This window comes from Chanodichthys erythropterus, chromosome 11 (assembly GCF_024489055.1).
Source record: "Chanodichthys erythropterus isolate Z2021 chromosome 11, ASM2448905v1, whole genome shotgun sequence".
Classification (NCBI taxonomy): domain Eukaryota; kingdom Metazoa; phylum Chordata; class Actinopteri; order Cypriniformes; family Xenocyprididae; genus Chanodichthys; species Chanodichthys erythropterus.
Genome location: NC_090231.1, coordinates 36454934 through 36477183, shown reverse-complemented (window position 1 = coordinate 36477183; position 22250 = coordinate 36454934). Strand labels below are relative to the sequence as shown.

At 40.9% G+C, this 22250-nt stretch overlaps 1 protein-coding gene across 21 annotated transcripts in view; it reads left to right on the top strand.

Moving 5' to 3' along the window:
* Positions 1-22250, top strand: part of sox6 (SRY-box transcription factor 6) — a 161543-nt gene that overhangs the window by 128966 nt on the left and 10327 nt on the right. For all 21 annotated transcript variants that reach the window (XM_067399613.1, XM_067399627.1, XM_067399615.1 and 18 more), the window contains 4 exons: positions 3165-3314; positions 5363-5540; positions 6169-6356; positions 17432-17537. In XM_067399613.1, the coding sequence (XP_067255714.1) occupies positions 3165-3314; positions 5363-5540; positions 6169-6356; positions 17432-17537 (622 nt within the window). The remainder of the gene's footprint in view (positions 1-3164; positions 3315-5362; positions 5541-6168; positions 6357-17431; positions 17538-22250) is intronic.

Here is a 22250-nt window from a genome sequence, read left to right as displayed (position 1 = left end):
CAGACAATCGGATTGATAGGATGATGGGATCAACCATGCTCAGCCTTTTAGTTTTGTGGGGCAGGGGGCATGGAGCCAGCTTGTCCCGGCTGCCACATTCCCTGTTCGGCCATTGACTTTCAGCATGACCCTCATTAGCGTTGGCCCTGTCTGCTGTGGAGACCCTGCAGTATGGCTGGAGGAGAGGCAGAGGAGGCCCAATGGAGCCCTGCATTACATGCCCTTCAGACAGACTACGACATGTGAACTCACACCACATCAGCAGCCTCTCTTTCTCTCTGTGTGTCTCCTTTTGTCCATTTTCACACCTTTCAGCATCAAATAACATGGCCTTAATACACAAGCCACATTGTGCACAGCTTGGTGTGATGGTGGGCACATATGAGAGGGTTGAGCGTCCTCTCCCTTCCTGTCCTTGACGATAAGAAGTGAGCTTACATGTCACACCTTTCTGTTGGTATTTATTGTTATTTTGCAGCATCTTTCTGGTTGAAAGCATCCAGCTTTACTTATAACCCTGTGGCTTTGACCCATTAATCAGGCCTCACAAAAGGCAGTCTGACTGGTTCTAATTTGAAGCAAAAGCCAATTACGCTTTTTTTCCGGAACAATAAAGTTCTTCCCAGGCAAGGTCAGAGTCCTTCTGCCCATCCACATCAGCAGTGCTGTTAACAAACATCTGTCCGGCAGACTAGGCCAAGGGCTTCCTTTCTGTTCACAAGCACACAAAATCAGACACACACTCACATGCACGTTCACTTACTACCTATAGAGAAAAAAAGAATAGCGTTTGTGTTTTTTTAACTTTGCGGGACAAAGGCTTTCTGTTTACCAGGCTGGCGGACTATGCTATCACTGCGTGAACCTAATCAGCCTGCCATTTCCGCTGTCCGTGTGCCGGCGCTTGCCCCAGGTCTCCTGCAGAAGAATGACCCTTTTGTGCAGCACTAATGTGCAAGCGTTTAACTTTGGTACCGGAGAACATTTTAGTGTTTATATCTCCTGATACATGTAGACACAAAGCCCTTTGTCTGGCCTCAAGTTTTTCTGTATGAGTGGCTGAGGTGGGGCAGGCCACTAATGCTGGTGCCACTTTTTTCCATTTCAGACAAATGGAGTCCTTATGTAGCCCAGTAAGGAAAGGAAATGAGAGCAGAGAGAGGGCAAACATGCTTGGGTACATACGCATTTAAAAAAAAAAAAAATGCTTTTTTTGGGTTGAAATACAACGACTGTGACTGTAAAAACAAATGGATAATATCACTGGGCTACTATTTTTAGGGGGGACTGAAAAAAATGGCTTAAATGTTGGCATTGTAGTTTTGGGCTTGTCATATCATAAAGTGAGGAAAATATAGTACCACTTAGTGTGATCCAGTGTGAGAACTATTCATTAAGCGGTGATATTTTAAGACTGAAATGTCTTTATTTTTACATTTGTTTTTAAATATATGTTCCAAGCATTTATTACCTTTTGGTTTTTTGTTTGTGTGTTTTTGACAAATTAATGAAATTATTAAAAATTATATATTGTAAGAACGAAACTGAGAGGAAAAATGGATAATTACTAGTAGCCTACCTTTTTAGGTTTATGGATATTACATTCAAACCTAAAACATAACACAATGCAATGCATAATTCAAAAAATGGGTCAAATGCCTGTTAAAAAATACAGAAAATTCCTTGATATTAACACGGTACATTGGACCATATTTTTTGCAGACTTCATCAAAATCATAAATGTACTGATGTGCTATACACAGGTAGCTGTGTATAATGGACACGAAATCATAACACAATAAACACACTAATAAAACAGTATTATTTTACTATTTAAATAGTATTATAGTTTTTAATTAATATTTTGAATATGCTTTATGTTTTATTTCAGTTTTAGTTCAGTTGTCTTTTTTTATTTATTTCCAGTTTAGTGATTTAATTTAACCTTATTGTAGTTAGTTGCAAATGCAACATTTCTAATTGAAAGTTTTAAGTTTCATTTTAGTCCTACTTTACAGTATGCTGTTATGGTAGATTTTAATGTAGTTAGTTAGTTAGTTAGTTTGAACTTTATTGTCCACCAATGTGGAAATTCTTAAAGTTTCATGCATATTCAGTATTTTCAGAGCTGATTTCATCTGATATTATGTCCCATGCCTTGGTTAATTTTCAGAATTTTCCCATTCCCATGCCTTGATTTCACTTAATGTGAGAGACAAAAGACAATATAAGCATTTACCTGCTTGCTAATCAATATTTGCCTGAGGGAAAGCAACAGATGTGTGATTGTTTTAAGCGTCTGTGAATAATACACCCCGCTAAAACAAATATCGATAATGTTGTACAATTTGACATTCTAACCCAGGATTTTGTATTTAATTGATCCTTTTGATCTAACGCTGCTTTTTTTTTTTTTTTTTTTTTTTTTTTTTTAATGGTGCTGTTGTTACTTTTTTTCTGCCTGGTGTGTGCCTATTAGCAATGTGTTGAAGTATAAATCATCCTCAATAGGTTATGACAGACAGTCAGTCTCAGAGCTGAAATCTGAACCTCTCTCGCACACTTTCTTTACTTGCTGCGATAAGTGATTGACACGTTTCACTTCAGCACGCTGAACGTGTACTGCTGGAAGGTTGCTGATGTTAGCGAGCGTGTTGACCGTGAGCCAGTGAAAATAAGCAGAAGAACATGAATTCTCTTTTTCAGGCTTCCTGTCTTAATGAATGCCTTTGATATAGCGCATAATGGAAACTCGACTAACTTCAGGGGAACATGCTCTGCGCCATCATATTGGGAAGTTCAGGTGTCTGAGTAGCGACTCGTAAAGGCGCCAATTAAAGTCAAAGAGGCTTACTTCAGGGAGCGAGGGGAAGGAAATCAGATCTTAGAAGCAGCTAAGCTTCAGTCTGCAAATTTTGTGTGATGAGTGGAAAGACGAGTGGCTCCAAGTCTCTTGTATGCGAGCCATTGCTGTGTGGTTTTTTGGGGCTGCTGTCTCTCCCTGGATCCAGGCTTTGATATACAGTTAGACCTTTGATGGAGCTTCTATGCCGGGATGGAAAGGGAAAAAGAAATGCAAGGGAGAGAAGAAAAGAGAGAATAAAGGCTTTGAATGGTGTCTGGCTTTGGATGTTAACGCTTGTGGGTTGTCTCCCTCCTTACAGCAACTCTACGCCGCCCAGCTGGCCAGCATGCAGGTCTCTCCAGGAGCCAAGATGCCTCCGCTGCCCCAGCCCCCCAATTCTGCCGGGCCGATCTCCCCGTCTGGCTTGAAGAACGAGAAGAGGGCCTCAACCCCCCTGGCTCAAGTCAAGGTACGGTTCCGGCCCGGTCTAGTGCGAGTGGAGTGGTGCTTGACCTAGTCTTCTCCTCTTCCTTGTTCACTAAATCAGCTGTGGTAGGTACAGCAGCGAGCGAGTGAGCGAGAGCCCGCCACCGGCTCTCCTGCTCCGAGCCCATCAATCTGGGCTGCTTTTACAAGGCACCGCTCTCTCAAGCAGAACTCTGTGGACAGGGTTGCTATGGCTTTCCCTGCTCCTGGAGAGCAATTTTTGGAACACATGGTTTCTCATGACAGAGACTGGCCCACATTTTCCTGTGCGTTACATTTAACTTGGACAGAACAGAGGCAATGACATCAGAGGCACATAATCTAAATATATTGATGAGGCTACAATGATGTGATGACTGTCTTTTGTTTCTTTTATAAGATCAACAGTCGTGTGCTCGCAGGATATAGTGCTTTTCCATCAGTCTTCACTGATATATATCATCGTTTTGCTTTTTTTGTGCTGCTGCTGTAACCCAAAACACTTGCACATTTGGAAAAGTTTAGTTTAATATCACAATAGAACAGGGGTAAATCATTGAGCTGAACAGTAGTGTGTGCGTAGCACCCGTAATCCTCTTCAGTTGCACAGCTAAGCTGCTCCTCCGGGGCTTTTGGAGCTCTGCCCTTGGAGAGCGCCGCCATATATCAACATCTCAAAGCATACGGTAAGATCATTGGCAATTACACTGAGGCAGAATTCAGAGCCGGACGGGCATTTTTAGACACTCTACTTCAGTTCTTTTAGCAAACACATGTTGTATGAGATACGTTATCTTGCTATTGATCAAAGATGTTGTGTGATTTTTGCCCCGTTAACTCCATATGTAGATATGCTGTGCTTAATTAGCTTGCAATCTGTTTGTTTGTCTAGTTGAAGCGTAATTGAATGACAAACTGTTATTGGCAGTCAGATTTGTAAAGAGCTGGGGGCAGTCTCTGTATGTGGCCCATCTGTTTGGACAGTACAACACTGCCAGTGAAATCTTTTTCTAGCCTACACAAGATACATTAATATGATTAGATGTGCTTTTAACGTTGTTCTGGATTGATGATGCTATTTTGACACATTATATATTGTGTTTTACTCATCACCTAGCATATACACTACCGTTCAAAGGTTTTGGGGTCAGTATGAATTTTTGATAGAAGACTCTATCAAGGCTGCATTTATATGATTTAAAAAATAAAACAGCAATTTTGTGAAATATTATTACAATTAAAATCAAGTGTTTTCTATTTCATTATAATCATTAAATGTATTCCTGTGATGGCAAAGTTTAATTTTTAGCAGCCATTACTCTAGTCTTCCCATGATCCTTTTGAAATCATGCTGAAATCATATGTTGATTTGATGCTCAAGATGCTCAACTTTTCTTATTATTATCAATATAGAAACAGTTGTGCTGCTGGTCAAAAGAAGAACATTTATTTGAATTAGAAAACCTTTGTAACATTATAAATTCTACTTGCACTTTTGATTACTTTAATGCATACTTGTTGAATAAAAGTATTGAGCTAATTTAATTTCTGCAAAAAAAAAACAAAAAAAAAAAACAACTTATGAACGATAGTGTATATCCCTAAATCTATAGCAACCACACAACACAAATTAGAGCTGTTCTCCTCATAGGGAACACATTTGGTCACCACAAAGACAACAGAACACACACAATTAATTGTAATACATTCAGCCACAATAGCAACAAGCTCTCTAGCCTGATTGCATTTGTTTGAAACAGGATGTATTAGCTGTTAACCGTTTCTCTCAGGCCTGAGAGCAGGTGAGAAGATAAAGATGTGTGCTCAGACAGAGAGGGTTTTAATTAGCCTGAACAAAGCCTGGCCCTCACTGCACCAAGGAGCTACAGCATGGCACAGAGCCTGGCTATGAATACAGAACCCATGTCTTGGAGGAGTCGGACTAATTAGTCTACAGTAATAGCCTCTGGTGCATTGTCTTTTATGTAAGGTGGAAAGCATCTCTCTATTGGATGTCCCTGTTTTAACAGAAGCTTTGTGTCTTTTATGTAGGAGGAGGGAACGCAGCCTCTCAACCTCTCTGCCCGGCCCAAAACAGCTGAGCCCGTCAAATCCCCCACATCCCCGACACAGAGCCTCTTTCCAGGCAGCAAGAGCAGCCCGAACAGCCTGTCCAAGAGCGGAGGCATCCCCAGCCCCATCGGAGGAATGGGTCGTGGCTCGTCTCTAGGTAAAACTTTGTATTTGGCCTGCTTTTACAGTTCTATGTAGTGAAATATTTTATAATTATTAACATCCTCACAACTGAGAGACTAATTGTATATTTCTGGTTCTTTGTAGTGTGGAATCAGAGAGTGAACTTGACAAACTCCCAACTCATAATCTCTTTTAGACCCTGCCATTTTGACGCAGTAAAGATTAACGGATACCATTGCTGTATATTTGTTTTCAAAGCTTGTAGTTCATCTCTCATATTAAGATTTTTTTTTTTTTTTTTTTTTTTTGGAAGCTGCTACTAACAGTTGCTAAAAACAGTCTTTCATTAAAACGACACTATGTTGCTCATTTCCCTCCTCCTCTTGGAGTTGGGCTTTGAACACAGGCTTGGTGTTTGTTTTTCTACTATTTCCGAGATTTAACTGCCATCCCGCCTCACCTCACTTTGATCTGCTAATTACAGAAAGGCGACACACACTGAGATTGCTCCCTTAGTTTCCTGCTCCCCCCCACACATGGAGTCGGCCACACTTATAGTGCACACATGCAGACTGTACTCTCAAGACCTCCTACAGTATATTGTGTTTCACAATACGGAATATGTGTATATGTATGTCAACCCAAGTTATTTGTCTCCGCAGACATCCTGTCCAGCCTGAACTCAACAGCACTGTTTGGAGATCAGGATGCAGTGATGAAGGCCATCCAGGAAGCGAGGAAGATGAGGGAGCAGATTCAGAGAGAGCAGCTTCAGCATCATCAGCAAGGAATGGAGGCCAAGCTGTCTGCTCTCTCCAGCATGGGCCTGAACAACTGCAGAGCTGATAAGGTGTGTGTGTTTGACACCTTTAAACTCTGTTGGGTTACTACAGGGATTTTGGATTGCGGAAGTGCTTGAATTAGAGCATAACAAACTATTTAATATTTTATCAATAAAAAGTAATAAATAATAACAAAAAAAGAGTCTCACACACTCTAAAAAACAACTATAAAAAAACGAAACAAATTTACACAGTAAAATACCATTTTCCATTGAAATAGTAATAAACCATAAAAACAATGCATTCTGAGTAATATTTGTCATTTTAAGAAAAGAGGCCTATAGGCTACTTTCTTGAAAACAAAAAATAATATTATCCAGAATGCATTGTAATATACAGAATGCATTAGCTGCGTCCGAAGTTGCGTACTGTTGAGTAGTTATTAAATTTAAATGTAAATTTACTAAATTTACTTCACCACCGTTGAAAAAGTATGTTCTATATAGTATGAATGCATGTAGTATGAATGAATTCGGATGTACTATATCCGCCATGTTGTTACTGTCACATGACCTACCAGCATCAATTACGTCCCTTCAACTCCATTCATCAAATCCTCTCCCGTGGCCTCATGAGATAGTAAAGTGTCCATCGTATGCACACTTCAGAATCTCACTGGAAGTAGTGAGTCATCCAGGGACTTTTCACCTACTGTTTTTCGAATACTATGAATTCGGACATACTACTCTATTTGCATACTGTTTTTCACGTACTATATAGTAGAGATGTATTTGATTTCGGTCGCAGTTATTGTAATATACTGAAGTATTATACTGTAACAATGCATTCTGGGTAATATTTGCCATTTTCGAAAAAAAGTAGACTATAGATTACAATCTTGAAAATGACAAATAATATTACCCAGAATGCATTGTTTTTACGGTATTTTACGGTGTAAATTTTATTTTTTTACAGATATTATTTAGAGTGCAGATATTTATGTATAAAAATGATAATTATTTTTAAAAAAATCCCCCAAAAATTATCTTTTAGGGAGTCACAATGTGCAATACAATTCTCACCAAAAAAGTAAAAATCTGTCTTTAGTTCACTGTAACAAAAAATAATAATCATTTTTGAGTTAGACAGTTAAACCAGGCAATTAGTAATTAGATTTTCATAATAAAAAGGCTCTTTGTGTTGATAAAGTTGTAGTTTAAGAAATATGTTTTTCTTTTCTCTTTGTTTTATTGTCAAAATTGTCCAAAATCATTCTTGCATGTAAGAAATCAAAGTAATGAGATTACCTCAAAACCCAATTTTATTCATGCAATTTGATAGAAAGCAGATTCCATTGCAGAAGTATATAAACAAACACAACTGACTCTTGTTCCTGCCTTTTTCGCCTGAGGGTACAACAACAGCCAAGCTCAAGGACTTGAGCCCACAGTGTTTTTTCAGACATGATCTTTAAAACCAATCAAGGTCTTTGAAGCACGTCCAGAGGAGTGCCTTTGATTGACATTGGCATGGTAGATGGTGGATGAGTGTGTGTGTTTGCATTTGTGAGCAAGGAGGACCATCGTAGTCCTCTGGTGCCTGGCCTGTACGGGTTCAAACTATGATGTCTCTGCCCAATTAAAGCATACAGGCAGCCCTCTTCAGCCCCTGGTGTGGGACAGGCCCACTTTGTACCGGGAGCAGGCATTCTCTCAGGGATTCCTTTTAAAAATATCTTCAATCAATGAGTCAATCAAGTAGCAGAAAAACAGACACCACTACCATCTGATTGATGCCATATTGCCAGTTGGCTGTGAGACGCAGGCAGGAACTGGGAGTGGAGGCTCATTAATTTTTCACCACCTGATTACTTTCAACCAGCATCTTAAAGTAGGTCAATGTATATGTAAAAAAGTAGAGGGACTATTTTTCAATCAACTTAGAAGTCAGGGCGAAAGACATGCCCCGATGTGGGTGGCATGGAAGGAAACTCTGAGACCCAAAGAGCATCCTCGATAAAGGCTGAGCTTATTCATTTTTATATTATTGCTGCTTCTCTTAGCAATTTACAATACCTCTTTACTGCTCAGAAGGGCATTGTGGAAGTCCTAATCCTGTTTTCTCAAACACAATGCCCAACTCTAAGCCATTATAATCGGAGATATCACCTAAGCCAGTGCATTACGCGCCATTCTTTTGAGATTTCACACGCTTTGTTCGTGTTCTTTGGAGGTGGTTGCGGTATGTGAACATGCAGCCATCACCTGTGGCTGTCTCCCTCCCCACCTTTTTCCTTATTCCACCTTCACCAGCCTCAACTCATCCTCTCCTTCCCTCTTTACCTCCCAAAATTGCTCTGGGGTTAGCTCATGGTCAGCCAAATGTGCGAATATGCCGCTACATGACATGAATGTTGCTCCGGCAATGGCTGAAAAGGCACGTTTGTCAACAGGCAGCACACACCTACGGCTGCATTGTTCTTAGCAGGCCGAGCTTAACGCCTTTTTTCCTATTCTTTTGTCTGGCTTGGGTTTTGTCTTCACACGATTGTAAGGCCCTACCTTTTCACATGGTTATTTGGACATTTCGGCTCAGGTGAACTTTATGTGTTTTTCTAAGTGGGGAGGAAATCAGTTTGGAGGCGGCCTGTCTCTCTCCACCTCCCCCCCCTCAGAGAAAAAGACATTAAGCTTGTGGCTAAATGTGTTTTCCCTAAAGGACTTTGATGTGAGGGCAAGGTAATTCTGGGCAGCCAGCGGCGCAAAGAAAGGGGCAGAGGAGGGAACGACAAATAATAATTAGGTGCTCTATCAGTGTGAAAATATGACCGGTATGCTTGGGTTATCATTGTTGCTATAGGTCACAGAGCACATCACAAAGACTCCCTCGTTTTTTGAAGTATCATTTGCAAAGACTTTCTCGTTCTTTATTTCTTTCTTTCCATCTGAGTTTTCAGTTGCTCCCATATCTGAGAATGCAAGTTTATGACCTTAAAATGTGATGGAAGAAAATGGCAGGCCTCTTTTGTACTGTAGCCTCGCTCAGAAGACTGTCTGCAAATGATGATATCATAAAGGCAGCTCCACCTCAGTCTGTTGCTAAGCCAAACAGACGTATTGATGTCGCAAACAACCAGAGGCCAAACAGAAGCTGTATTTTCCTCCTCATATGTTCCATGTGTCTCTGAAGTTCAAACGAATGGTACTGAGCTAATGCAGTCATTCATTATTGTCAGCATAATATGAAGAATATCCCTAATTTTTGGGTATTGGTACTTGGGCTGATTCAATTTTAATCAAATGAATTCCATGAAATTATGATTAATCAGAATTAATTGAATACATCAATTTTTGCTGTGAAAGCGATAAAATGAAGATAATTTTAATACATAATATTTTGGCAAGTTTTTGTTTTTTTATTTATTTGAATTTTTTTCGTCACACTTTAGATCAGGGTCCAATTCTCACTATTAACTACAACTTTTGCCTCAATAAACTCTTAATTACTGCTTATTAATAGTTAGTAAGGTAGTTATTAAGTTTAAGTATTGGGTATTATGCAGAATGAGGCATTAATATGTGCTTTATATGTACTAATAAACAGCCAATATTTTAGTAATATGCATGCTAATAAGCAACTAGTTAATAGTGAGAACTGGACCCTAAACTAAAGTGTTACCGAATTTTTTACATACTGTAGGACACATTCTTACATTGTTAATATTTTATTTATTTAAAAGTTGTCATCTTTGGATGTTTTTCTTTTTTTCCATCTCACCTTTCATCTCTTTAAAGATGCTGCATACATTTAAAAGTATTTTACCTTTGAAAAATATGTCTAGTTGTCCTCTAGCTCAATTTGCGCAGTTAACACATAGATCAGGGGCATGATCATTATTTTATTTTTTATTATTATTATTATTGTATTTTTTCTAAGCATTAATCAATAAATTGGCAGGCCTAATTGTTTCATATCATCTTAGAACTCTTCATTGATACCTAAAAGCCAGTTGTAAAGTTAAAGCCACAGTAATGCCCTCTAGCCATATGTTTCTGAGGGGACACTTTACATGTCATGGGAAGAGCTACTACAGCCATGTACAAAACGGTAATGAACCGCCCGCTGTATATCACCCAGCGCTGCCAGCAGTTAGACAGTTGGCCTGTGCCTGCTGCTCACGCCTAACGGACAAAAAAAAAAGGCCTCTAAGTGTTCCAGATAAAAGCTTTCACTTTGGTCAGTTTCAGAATATTAATATTTCAGCACATCGCCTCACCTGACATAAATACTGAACGCCCTTTAATAACTGCCTTCCAGTCTGCTGTTTGGAAGTTTATCATAGTGAAAGCTTACGTGGAAGATTCTGGAAAGGTAACATAAATGGGATTAAGGAGAGGTTAAAATCATCTACTGGGGCTGTTGGTGGGGGATATTAAATATTGATTTATCCCAGTGTAACGACTGAGCTGAAGAGTGAGGCTAAGTGCTGCTTACAGATGGATCAATTCATCTTTTAATACAAAGTGTGTCCATAGAACACAATGGAATGACCTGCATTCCTTTTTCTCTCACATAGAGCAATTTCACTCTCTCTGAGATGGAAGAGTATCTCCTTTGAGTCTCCTGTCTTTTAGGTGCATGTGTAAAATATTCATGTTTTAGCGCTTGCTTGCTTGTTTTCTATTTGTCTTTTTTTCCCCCTTTGATGTTCCGTCAGTAAAAGAAAGCTTTTATGGGACCTCCAACAATTTGCCTTTTTTTTTCAAATATTTATTAAAAGTATATTGTCTACAGAGGGCTGTTATACTATTTTATTATTTATTCCCTATTCAGAGTACATTTTTTCCTCCCTGGGAAGGACACTGCATTGTACATTTCAAGATCTGTTTTATGCACTAGTTTTAAACTACTTTGTTTGATTTTACATTTTCAAATTGAATTTCACAAACCACCTAATGACAAGGTTCCACTCTGGAAAGAGCCCAGATTTTGATTTCAGATATTTCGCCCTTGCTAATAACCTACTTTTTGACAGATGTTGCAGTCCGATGGGGTCTGGCAAGGAGATAAAATATATTCTTGTGCTGACACTTCCCAAACTGGAATCAAAGGGTGAAAGGCCAGTGTATTAACCTATTGAGCATCCGCCGGCCTCCCTGCCCCCTCCTCTCACCTACATTATTGATGAGTGGAATATTCACTTTTCTCAAATCCCAGAGCACAGGGCCACAAACATTTAAATGGAGCTTTCCTCACTCTCCTCGAAATCCTCACCCCCTACCTTTAGACCCGAAGCCAATGTTTGCTCTCGTTCCCTCCCCGCATGTATGTGTTAGGGGCCTATTCACACTTCCCTTTACAAAGACTTGGGGTATAATCTTGTCTGGTCTGCAGCCCTGGAAGCAATTTTCTACCCCTTTTTCTGCTGCTGTCTTGGAAATTGCCAGCATAGGTTATTTTTGGCCGCAAAGTAAATCCTGCCGTACATGGCTTTGGCCGTCCAAAATTTGATTATATTCTAAACTCAAGCACAGCCCATAGCCAGCGAATGCCATTGTTGAGTATTGCTTACATTAATTCTTTGTTCCATTTGTTTGGGTATATAAATAGCATCTTTTGCGGCAACATGTGAGAGTGGGCGCACGTCTCGAGCTAGTTCTGAAACAAGGTCATGCCCTTTCTCTACAGCTTTTTTCTCTCTTATTTAAGACATGACTGAAGCTCAGCTGATTTTACACTGTGGTTGCGTAAAATCACACAAATGGCCAAAACAGGGCAGTCATTCAAAAATGCAACGAGGCCCTATACTCCAGACCTGCACAGCTCTGCTTACGCCAGATATCCCGCAACAAAGCCGGCATAAAGAATAGGCTACAATGGGTCATTTATGTGGCACCATATTGGGACAAAATCCCTCCGAACAGGTGCATAAAGAACTCTCTGTCTCCCAGATCATGCGATTCAGAGTGTCCATTATTATAAATAGATTGCATGATAAGAGCAGAGAAAGCAAGGTCCCTCTAACAGATCCTTGAGGACCCACTGAACAGTTCAGGGTCATTTAAAGCCAGAAAACCCATAACAAAATCCAGAGGCGATGATCTCAACGCAGCAGAATAGAAAAACAGCGCTGCAGAGTTTCTTTTACAGCCGAGAGATGGACACGTATAAAATGCTTCATTTCCCCCGTGATGTCGAAAGGTCAGATGTTGTGGGTTTTATAAGTGAGCAAGTTGTCAGTTTAACATAGTTATAGCATGTTAACGTCCATGCAGGACGTTCTAAAAAATAAATAAAAAAAATGGAAATGTCATAGTCCTCTCATGTCAATGTTTTTAGATTAATTGGTTCTGGCAGGTTAAAAAATAATAAAAAATCTCGGATAGGACGCCACCAGTGGAGGGAGGTCGCAGCCCCAAACATGCTCTGCCAGCGGCCGCTCTGGGAGCCTGCGAGTGTGGACTACCGCTCGGGTATAAAAACCGAGCAACCGCATGAAAGCAACTCCAGGCTCGGCGAGCAACTGCATGTGCTTTAGACTAAACGTTTTAAAACTACCAACTACTGGAAAGCTGCACAATTATAAATAACATTTTGATTGGTTACAGCAGGAATTGAAAGCAGATGAGGGGCAAAATAGATGTGCACTGCAGCAGCTTGTATAGGGCTTTGCTGGCTGAAGCAACCTATATTGCTGATACACACAGCAAGAACTCATTGTAACAGGCTTTCAAAGCCTTCTTTTATTTCCTTTATCTCTTAGATCTCTCAGCCAGGTGTGGAACTGACAGAACATGCTGTATTCTCAGCTTTCAGAGCCCCGGACAAGGACATGGCACAAACAGTTATGCACTTGACCATTGTGATTTTTTTAAAACCAGGTTATATTAGCCATGTGCACCTGGGCGACAGAAAAGGCAGATTACTAAGTTGACGTGCTCGTGCTGGCAAGGCCAGTCTTTTGTTGTCTCACAGTTGCCGTTATCTGGACCCGGCTGTAACAATTCAAGGCCATATGGCTGAAGCCAGGCTATATTTACCACAGGAAAAGCGTCACTCTATGGCAGTGTGATGCGTAAGTACAGGGTAGACACCAGCACAATGCGCTCCTGCCCAAAATACATGAAATCTGCGGCCAGCGCTGCAGTCCTCAGGCACATGTTCTGCGGCCGGCCTGATTAAAGCCCTCTCCGCTGCGCTGACATGGGCTCCTCGCTCTGGCTACTATCCAGATGTTCAGAAGTTCCACCATCCTTGCCATCGGCCCTTCTGTGTTATTACTTCAATGTGCAACCCTCCTCCATTGAAACAAAATGCATTCTGTAACTGAATTTGAGGATGGAGGGGGAAAAAAGGATAGTGGAGGGGAGATTATTGTGGGTGTCTTTTTCCACTTCAGCTTAGGACTGTGTGGTTATAATTTTAGATGTGGGAATGAAGGGCTGCATGCTGAACTCATTTGAGGGAAGGGCAAGTCGTGCGCCAGAGAGGTCGTGGTTAGCATGGGAGGGGCACAACGTGTACCATGACATCTTTTCTTTTTTGCATTGTTTCCGTTTTTTTTCCCCTAACCGCCCTTTCCCTTTCTCCTTCTCTCTGTACTTGCCGAGACTCGGGGCTCTTGCCATCTCGCTGCCGTAATGCACATTATAAATATCCTTTATAGCACAATGGTCGCAGAGATGTACTGGTAAGCATTCGCCTAACTGGATGGGCCTTTCTCGGGATGGTACACACCCTTTACTGCTCTTCTGTGGCAAAGTGATCAGTAAAAATTTAATGACACCATAAAATAATAAAAATGTCATTGATTTATCACAGCACTTGATGCAGACAGTAGTAAAGGAGCTTTAGCCCGTTTTCTTTTTCGAGTCTTCAAACAAAAAGCTTGGTGTTATGCATATAAATTATTTCTATAATGCTACGACATAAATTATAGAAGTTACAACCAATAAGTATATAAAACACAGTATATTAAATTGAATGGAAATTCATTGTACAATGTTTGAAGGTGTTCACATCAGTTTTATGTTCTTATTCACTCGAAATACAGACTCCTAATGTGCACTGTAAACAGTGTCACTATCTCTCGTGGATATCAGCACTTCCTAGGCATCAATGAACTCTCTACCTCACTCCATTAAGTTAGACCCCAGACACTGTGTCTAATCTCGTTTTCACGTACAATGGCTCTTGTCCGGCTCATTCTTTAATTATTGCTCTGGAAAATTAGAAAGTTTAGTGCCTAAACAGTATTTAATGAAACTCAGTGATGGATGCTCCTTGTTCCCCAAACTGATGTTTAATGATCATGACTTTATAAAAGGGGTTGATTGATCAGAGGGAGCCAGCTGAGCAGGGAGGAGGGGATGACACAAGCAAGTAATTTATAACACACCCCCCCCCCCCCCACACACACACACACACACACACACATACGCACACACTTAGACAAGTTGTTGGGCCCTTCCCTAGTGGACAGTCCACGGAGCATCGGCCATCACTCGTGCGACTAATCGCACATCAGTCAATTTGTCATTGGGTGCTGCGCCTCTTTCATTAAGTGCAATAATGCGGTCTGGTGATGAATACAGCAGTGTAGGAGGCTTTACACGGAGCGTGGCACACCAAGCTAGCTCTCCAACTTATCTTTACAAAGCCGCCTGAGCCCAGCGGGGACCGCTACATATGTCATAATTAGAAAACACTTAAATAAGCAAGGCAGAGTCAAGACAGGCAGCTCTTAATGACAGGCCATAAGCAGGTAGTGGTTAATTGTACATCAGAATCACTCAGATGGCCATAAATAATGATTGTTCCATCAAGCATGGTGGTGGGAAATTGCGGTACTCTCTCTCTTTACAGCTCTTCTCTCTTTTCCTCTGATGCTTGTGCCATGTTTTTGAGTAATAGTAATCATTTTCAGAAGGGAAAAAAAATATTTATGTTATCAAGCAGACAAAAGATAATTCTTCATTTTTTTTTTCTATGAAATGAATTTGTTATTTTATTTATTTTTTTTAATTACTCACACGTTATTCAATGCAGGTAAAATATATTAAAGTCTGTTCCGGCCCAGAGACACGATATCGCAGAGCGGATCATATGCGCGAGTCGGCGCATACCAGAAATCGTATCGGACCCATATGAATTCAGCACAGAATGCCATATTTTAAAGCGATATGGAGGAAATGCAGTTAGATTAAGAGGAAACTGCGGCTTTGCCGAGCTCAATGGCTCTAGCTGAGATGTGATATAAACAAAACGTTATTGGCTAATTTAAAAAAGGGGAGGAGCTGTTCCCACCAAGTCTTCCTGTTTCGGTGGAAATTACGTCAACAGACTGAATAATGCTGTGCATTTCAAGGCACTTCAGTGGGCCTTTAAAAATTTAAAATCTTACTGACCTCAAACTTTTGAACAGCAGTGTGTATATATGTATTATATGAAACTAATATGTATTTATATATATAAAAAAAATAAACTATAATGGGCCTTATTTACATAGGGAAAAAAGCATGTTCGTGCTGGGAAAAAAATGACAGGGCTAGTTAAGTGCATTTTGAACCTAGTTAAACTGGATTGCAGGTGGTTAGTGAACGTGACACAAGCCTTCATGCTGAAATACCACATACAAACATGCCTGAACTGTTTAGTGAATTTGCCCCTCAGTGATAATAAAGTTTATTTAAAGTGACAACAGCAATAAGCATGGAATACTCCCCAGTAATCCACTATTGTCTTTAGGTATTGACAAGTTGAGCCGGAGTGATAATCTTTTGCTGTGTGAAGAACTTCCATGCTCCATGGACTCCCCAGTGGCAAAAAGAATAGAAAACAAACAAACGAGCAAAACGGCCAAAGCAGCGCGGCTGAAAGATTAATGTGTGCGTTGGTATCTGTGTCTGCGTCTGTGGCAGGGGAGCTGTTAGCATTGTGTTGGGAGGCCGCCCGAGTGTCTGTTCAAACTGTGTATGATAGGCATTCTCTAAAGAAAAGACAATTCAAGCACACCTTTTGCCTGAGATTGAATGCACACCCTGGGAGAAGAACAAACGCTCTGGGGCCGACTCGCCATATAACGCGCTTTGCTTTTAGCATCTTCCTGCTCCATTCGGAGGGGGGGAGAGATTACTTGTATCATGCCGAGTCAAAGTGTCCATCTCCTCTTCGAGTCTTTAGAGAGAGCGAGACGGGCCTCCACTAATGCCCTGCCGCACTCACGGCAGAACTAGGTCATTTAACAATGGGCCCGAGCAGCGGTCGGCCCTCTTCCTCTGCATAATACATTAAGTCTAATGTGCTGCAACCATTCAGGAGGATCCCCCAAAAGCTATTATTTTATTCTGTAGATGCACACGGACATGACATTTAATATTGTCGCACCGGCGAGGAATGACAGGGGTTTATTGTGCATCAAGTGCGACATGATGCCAAGTTTAATCTGAACAGAGAGCAACACGACAAAAGGGAAAACACGGCGTGTTCCTCCGAGCATGAGCCTTGAATAAATGATAGACAGGGAGCTCAGGGCGGCGGAGACAGGGGCATGTACTGCAAAGATTAGAGAACGGAAAAGAAAAAAAATAAGCTGAGCATTTCACTGGAGGTCCCAGGCTACATTGTGTGCTCAGGATCTTTCAGTGTGTTGTTTCTAAATCCTTTTTAGCAGAGTGTTTCAGACTTTTATCGGTACAAGTCCCTGCAGATGAAGACAGTAAGAAACTACAGCTGTGATAAAGATGACTTGACACGGGCCCATCAAAATGCATGCGAAGAGCATGTGTGTCCGGCAGGGTTGTGTGCCTTTCAGTATTGAATTGGTGCCCTTACAATTCTTTCTTTCTAATTCAGATTATAATTATAATACTACCTATTATTATTGTTGTTGTTGTTGTCAATTTACTAATTTTATATATTTATTACATTAATAATTTAACTTTATAGACCATTGTACCATTGTGTAAAGAACACATAATTTCACAGAATGGTATAATTTAAACAAGTCTCAATATAACTGAATAAATACCATTTTCGATATCAAAGATTTTCCTGGCATAGTATGTAATATGGTACATAAAGAAAAAACAATCCTGCAGACAGGAAAGTATATCTGAACCAAAATTTTCTTTCATTTTTGCAGGAGAGGTCTCATTATGACAGCCTTGGCCATCACCTGGGCAAACTAGGCGAGGATGGAAAGATTGGTCACAGAGTCATCGACCTCACCAGGCCAGAGGATTTCGATGGTAAGTATCTCTCTGTAGTGTTTCAAAACATAACTTGACTTCTCACGAATTTTGTTTGTTGTTCATTGTACCCTTGCAGAGCATTGCCATATATCTAATGCTACTTGCTTGTCGACTACAGTGAGGAATGAGGTCAGGTACAGTTCAGTCACATGATTAGAATGACTAGATTCCACAGTTGCTCGGCCAGTGTCAGGGGAAGTAGTTGATGGGGGTATTTAGTGTGCACGACTGTGTTTAAAGTTTTTCACGGCTAGTTCTTGATGACAAAGCATCGAGACAATGCTGGCCCACTTCCAGGACCAGACTCTGTTGCCAGAGCTCATGTTTGATGTGCTGGGTGTGGAGGTGTAAATGCTGATAGAACTTACATGACAAGACGTCAGCTCCTTTTGCCACCCTGTTCATAAACAGTGCTTGTATATGCACCAGTGTTTTATATTGTAATATTTATAAAAGTTTTCATGGAAATCTAGAGCCAAGATATGGAATAATATAAACATTTTAAGTTCCATACTGTATAATGATGGGTATTATCTTAAAAAACAAAACAAAACAAAAAACAACGGGGACAATAATTTTTTGTTGTTGTTGTTGTAAGATGATCAGCCTCTTATAACCCTGTTTATAAGCTTTCTAAAGCATAAATTATTTATTTTTGTTGGATAGAAATTAAATCTGTAAATAGAGGTTTAGAGATGCCGTTACTCTGGTCTGGCAAGATCTGCTCTGACCAGACCAGACCAGAGCAAATTCCCGCCAAGAATCCTGTCCCACCCCTCTCAGATCAGTGAGAAAGCTGGGTCCTCCAGCATGGTGGGAACCAGTCTCCTGTGGGCTCTGAAGCAGGGTTAAGGGCACCCAGCCACCCGAGAGATGCGGAGTTAAAGTCCTAAGTGGAGGTAAAGGAACAGAGAACGTCCCATCATTTAACTCTCAGTACAGACAGGATTAGAAGACCACAGAGGTTTCTCATTCCAGTGGACAGACGCCACTACTAGTGCTCAGAGCCATCCCCATCTCAATCTTCCCGCAAACACATCGAGATGAAGGATGAGAACGGCATTTTATGATGATACGCCCCACATTAAATAGTCTCTTTTACAAGTAGAATGTGTTTACCCGTTGGGAAACATGGAGTGTTTACTTGTGTGTTTTTGTGTTTAGAGCCTTTTTTGATAGACCAAGTCAAACAAATTCCATTCCTCTCCTCTCCCTGAACATTTGAGGAATGTAAGCGCCGTGTATGTGATACCTCCGCTTAAAAAAGGAAACCCTTCATCCTTTTTATTCTGTTTATTTGCCACTAGTCTTTGTTTTATTACGCCGCTCTGTTCAGAAGCTTTGGGGCTTCGTCAATAACGCTAGCTTTTTTTTTTTTTAAACACTTTAAATGATTTATCAGCTGAGTAGGAAACTACCATTTGAGAATTAAATTTCTTGACACTTTAACAGGGCAAACAGACTCATACAGTAACTGCCATCGAGAGCAGAGGAAAATTACTGAGTGGGTCCATAACGGCAGCATGTTTCCCTGTACGGAGGTCCTGCCTGCTGAAAAGACACGTTATATTGGAAAAGGCTTGGGGTGTAAAACAGCTCTCTGTCACTGCTACAACTCGCAGAAAGCTTTAGGTTGCTTGAACTAATATTTGTGAAGCATGCAGCAACCAAATTAACAGCTGCCAAATCTCTAACGAGAGAGAGGCCATTGGAAAATAACGGCGGGGTATGGAAATAGATAGAATTTCCTTCATTTCGCAAAAAGCCACGAGCCACATGCATCAGCTCACCGCAAAGTCATTAGGTCTTTTTAAGCTCAGATGAAAAACATTAACTAATACCACAAAAGGCTTTAGTATGGCCCCTTTGTTCATTCACATATGGCTGCATATGAGTTTTGTTTGCCGAGCGGGTCGGGTCGTGTGTGTGTTTAAACTGTCTCTGTCAGACGGGGGTCTTAGCAGAACAAAGGGTATGTTGAGTGATTCCAGGGGCAGGAAGTCGAGGTAATATCAGCACACTTTTGAGACAATGCCGGCCAAAATGAATGTTGGACTGGATTGATTAACTGCTCAACTTTGTAATCTCTGCGCTATGTTAATGCTGTATTATGGTAAATTGTGGCAAGGTTATCGCTGAATTATTATAGGGTAGCAATAACTGCAGTCAAAGCGAAGGAACCATAAGCTCAATCAGACATTTTTGTCTGTCAGACTATCGTTTCATAAACGAGTATGATAAACAGCTTATTAAGTCATAAAAAGAACATTGAATATGTGAGGATCTATACTACTGTTTAAAAGTTTGGGGTCGGTAAGATTTTTAAATGGTTTTTTTTAAATGCTACCTTTATATGATCAAAAACACAGGAAAATAGTAATGTTGTGAAATATTATCACAATTTAAAATAACTGTTTTAATAACTATTTTATTATATTTTAAAATGTCATTTATTCTTGTGATGGCAAAGCTCAAGTTACTTCACCATCACTCCACTCTTCAGTGTCATGTCATCCTTTAGAAATCATTCCAATATGCTGATTTGGTGCTCAAGAAATATTTCTTATTATTATCAAAACAGTTGATAGTTGCTTGCTTAATTTTTTTGTGGAAACCATAATATAAAAATTTCAGGAGTCTTTGATGAATAGAAAGTTCAAAAGAATGGCATAATGTAATGTAACATAAGTTATTTGGAAGTCCATTTCTGCGTCAAAGTAAAAAATAAAACAGGTTAAAAATATAAAGTTTTAAATAAGAAGGCACAGTGTCAGAAATAGTCAAACTGTGAGATAAAGTCACAAGAATGACAAATAATCTTGCAATTTTGAGTTCTAAAGTTACAACTACAATAAGTAATATTATCTTTTTATTATTATTATTATTATTATTAATTTTACTCTGAGGCAGAAATGGGATGCCATTGATCTATCAATAAATATAGTTTATCACACTTACATAAATCCGCTCAGAGATAGATGGAAAACATTTAACGGTAATGCGCTTTTGTATGTGGCTGTCTATACAACAAAGAGACCAGGCATTCTTTTGTCTGTCTGTGTTTTCCCAGCATTCCCACTGCCAGTCCTTATAGTTTTACGGTCTTTATAGTCTGCACTTCAGCCCAAGTCCCAAGTTTCCATGCCGGTCTCTACAATGGTGCAGTGCAAACAGGAATTTAGCATGTCTTCAAGACTTTATACAACATCCAGGGTGAGATGCATGAGAAACAATAGCTTAAAGAAACGTGCACTAACACGTTGCGCTTTTGTTCATATAAACTCTTTCACACACACACACACACAGAGCAGAATTCCAAATATCCAGCTGGGTGCAACCCAAGAATTGGCATGTTAAAGTAGTACGCTTATATCACATGTAAGTTGTAATGGTTTAATTAGCACAATATGAGTGCTGACATGAATGGGAGAGCTGAGCATTGTGTCAGATCTGCCCGTGCGCGTTAGGAGAGACTCCCATTGTCAGCGCTGAATACCTTCACGGAAAGGCGTCTCTTTCTTTATTGGATTGTCCGCAGAGGACCCGGCAGGTTTGCGTGATTGTTGCTTGTTTCTCCAAGCGGATTCTTGTGTGACAGTCTGTGTGTGCCTTCAGAACAAAAGGCTAGCTGCAGCGAGAGCCTGAGAGGCTCAGCCTTTTGGCTCCGTTCCGCGTACCATCGAGTCTGGGCCTGCTGCAGGCAGGTGTGCCGGGCCGCGGGGCCCCTTTCACTCGCACACTTCCACGCGAGCGCTCTCTCTCTTTCTCTGTAATTCATACAGTCCCCCTCTGCTCTCCCTCCTGTTCACCGGGAGAGACAAATTAAATGGAGATTCTTGTATCGCTCTGTCATGTTGGGCACCAGGTCTCATAAATCACAATAAAGTCGATTAGAAGCCTCCTGCCGTCTCGCCCCCCCACCCTCACGCACCTCAGGGGGTCTCCCGTGGCATCCCGAAACATCTGCATTTATTTACACAATAACACACCTAACTAGGTGCTTCCTAAAAGAGCCACACGAGGGGAAAAAAACGTCAATTAATGCTAATTTGTAAATGTCAGAGGCATGTAAGCTTTCTTATTAAACAACAACAAGCGAGAAAAAAAAGCAGAGGGTTGTAAATTGCATGTTGTGGATGTGGGGTGACGTTGCGCGAGCCGACCTCGCTGCCAACTCTTTGGCTGCTTTTGATTAAGGCACATCATGATTGCAGTGGGGTGGGGGGCACGGACCACCCGTGTCTGCGAGCGGGGCTCCGTGCCAGGGGCCGCCGCTCGTCTTGTCCCGCGGAGCACCGGCACTCTCTAAGCCGGCTCTCATTCCTGCGGTCCACTCAAATGACTGAGAACGCTGAGTCTGTGTCTGCTGACGCACTACAGCAACAACAGGGCATGAGATGATGATTACAACCAGCCCGGGTCCCTCTCGCCCTCTCTCAGCGAAACGGAAAAATGGATCCGATCTGCAATTTTAAAGTCCAGCTGCCGGTTTCCTGCATGTAAGCTGCTCACCTCTGCCTATATCTGCATGCATGCCAGTATATAAATTGCTGAATCAGTGTCAGTGGTAAAGTAATGGCACGGGGCGAATCGTAAATTAGAGCTGGCCATCCCCCCCCCGAACAGACAGTGGCGGTCGTGTCTGGGTGAGGTAGCCGAATGAGCGAGCAAGCGCTGGCAAGGTAATGAATGCCTTCATCTGGCCCCGGC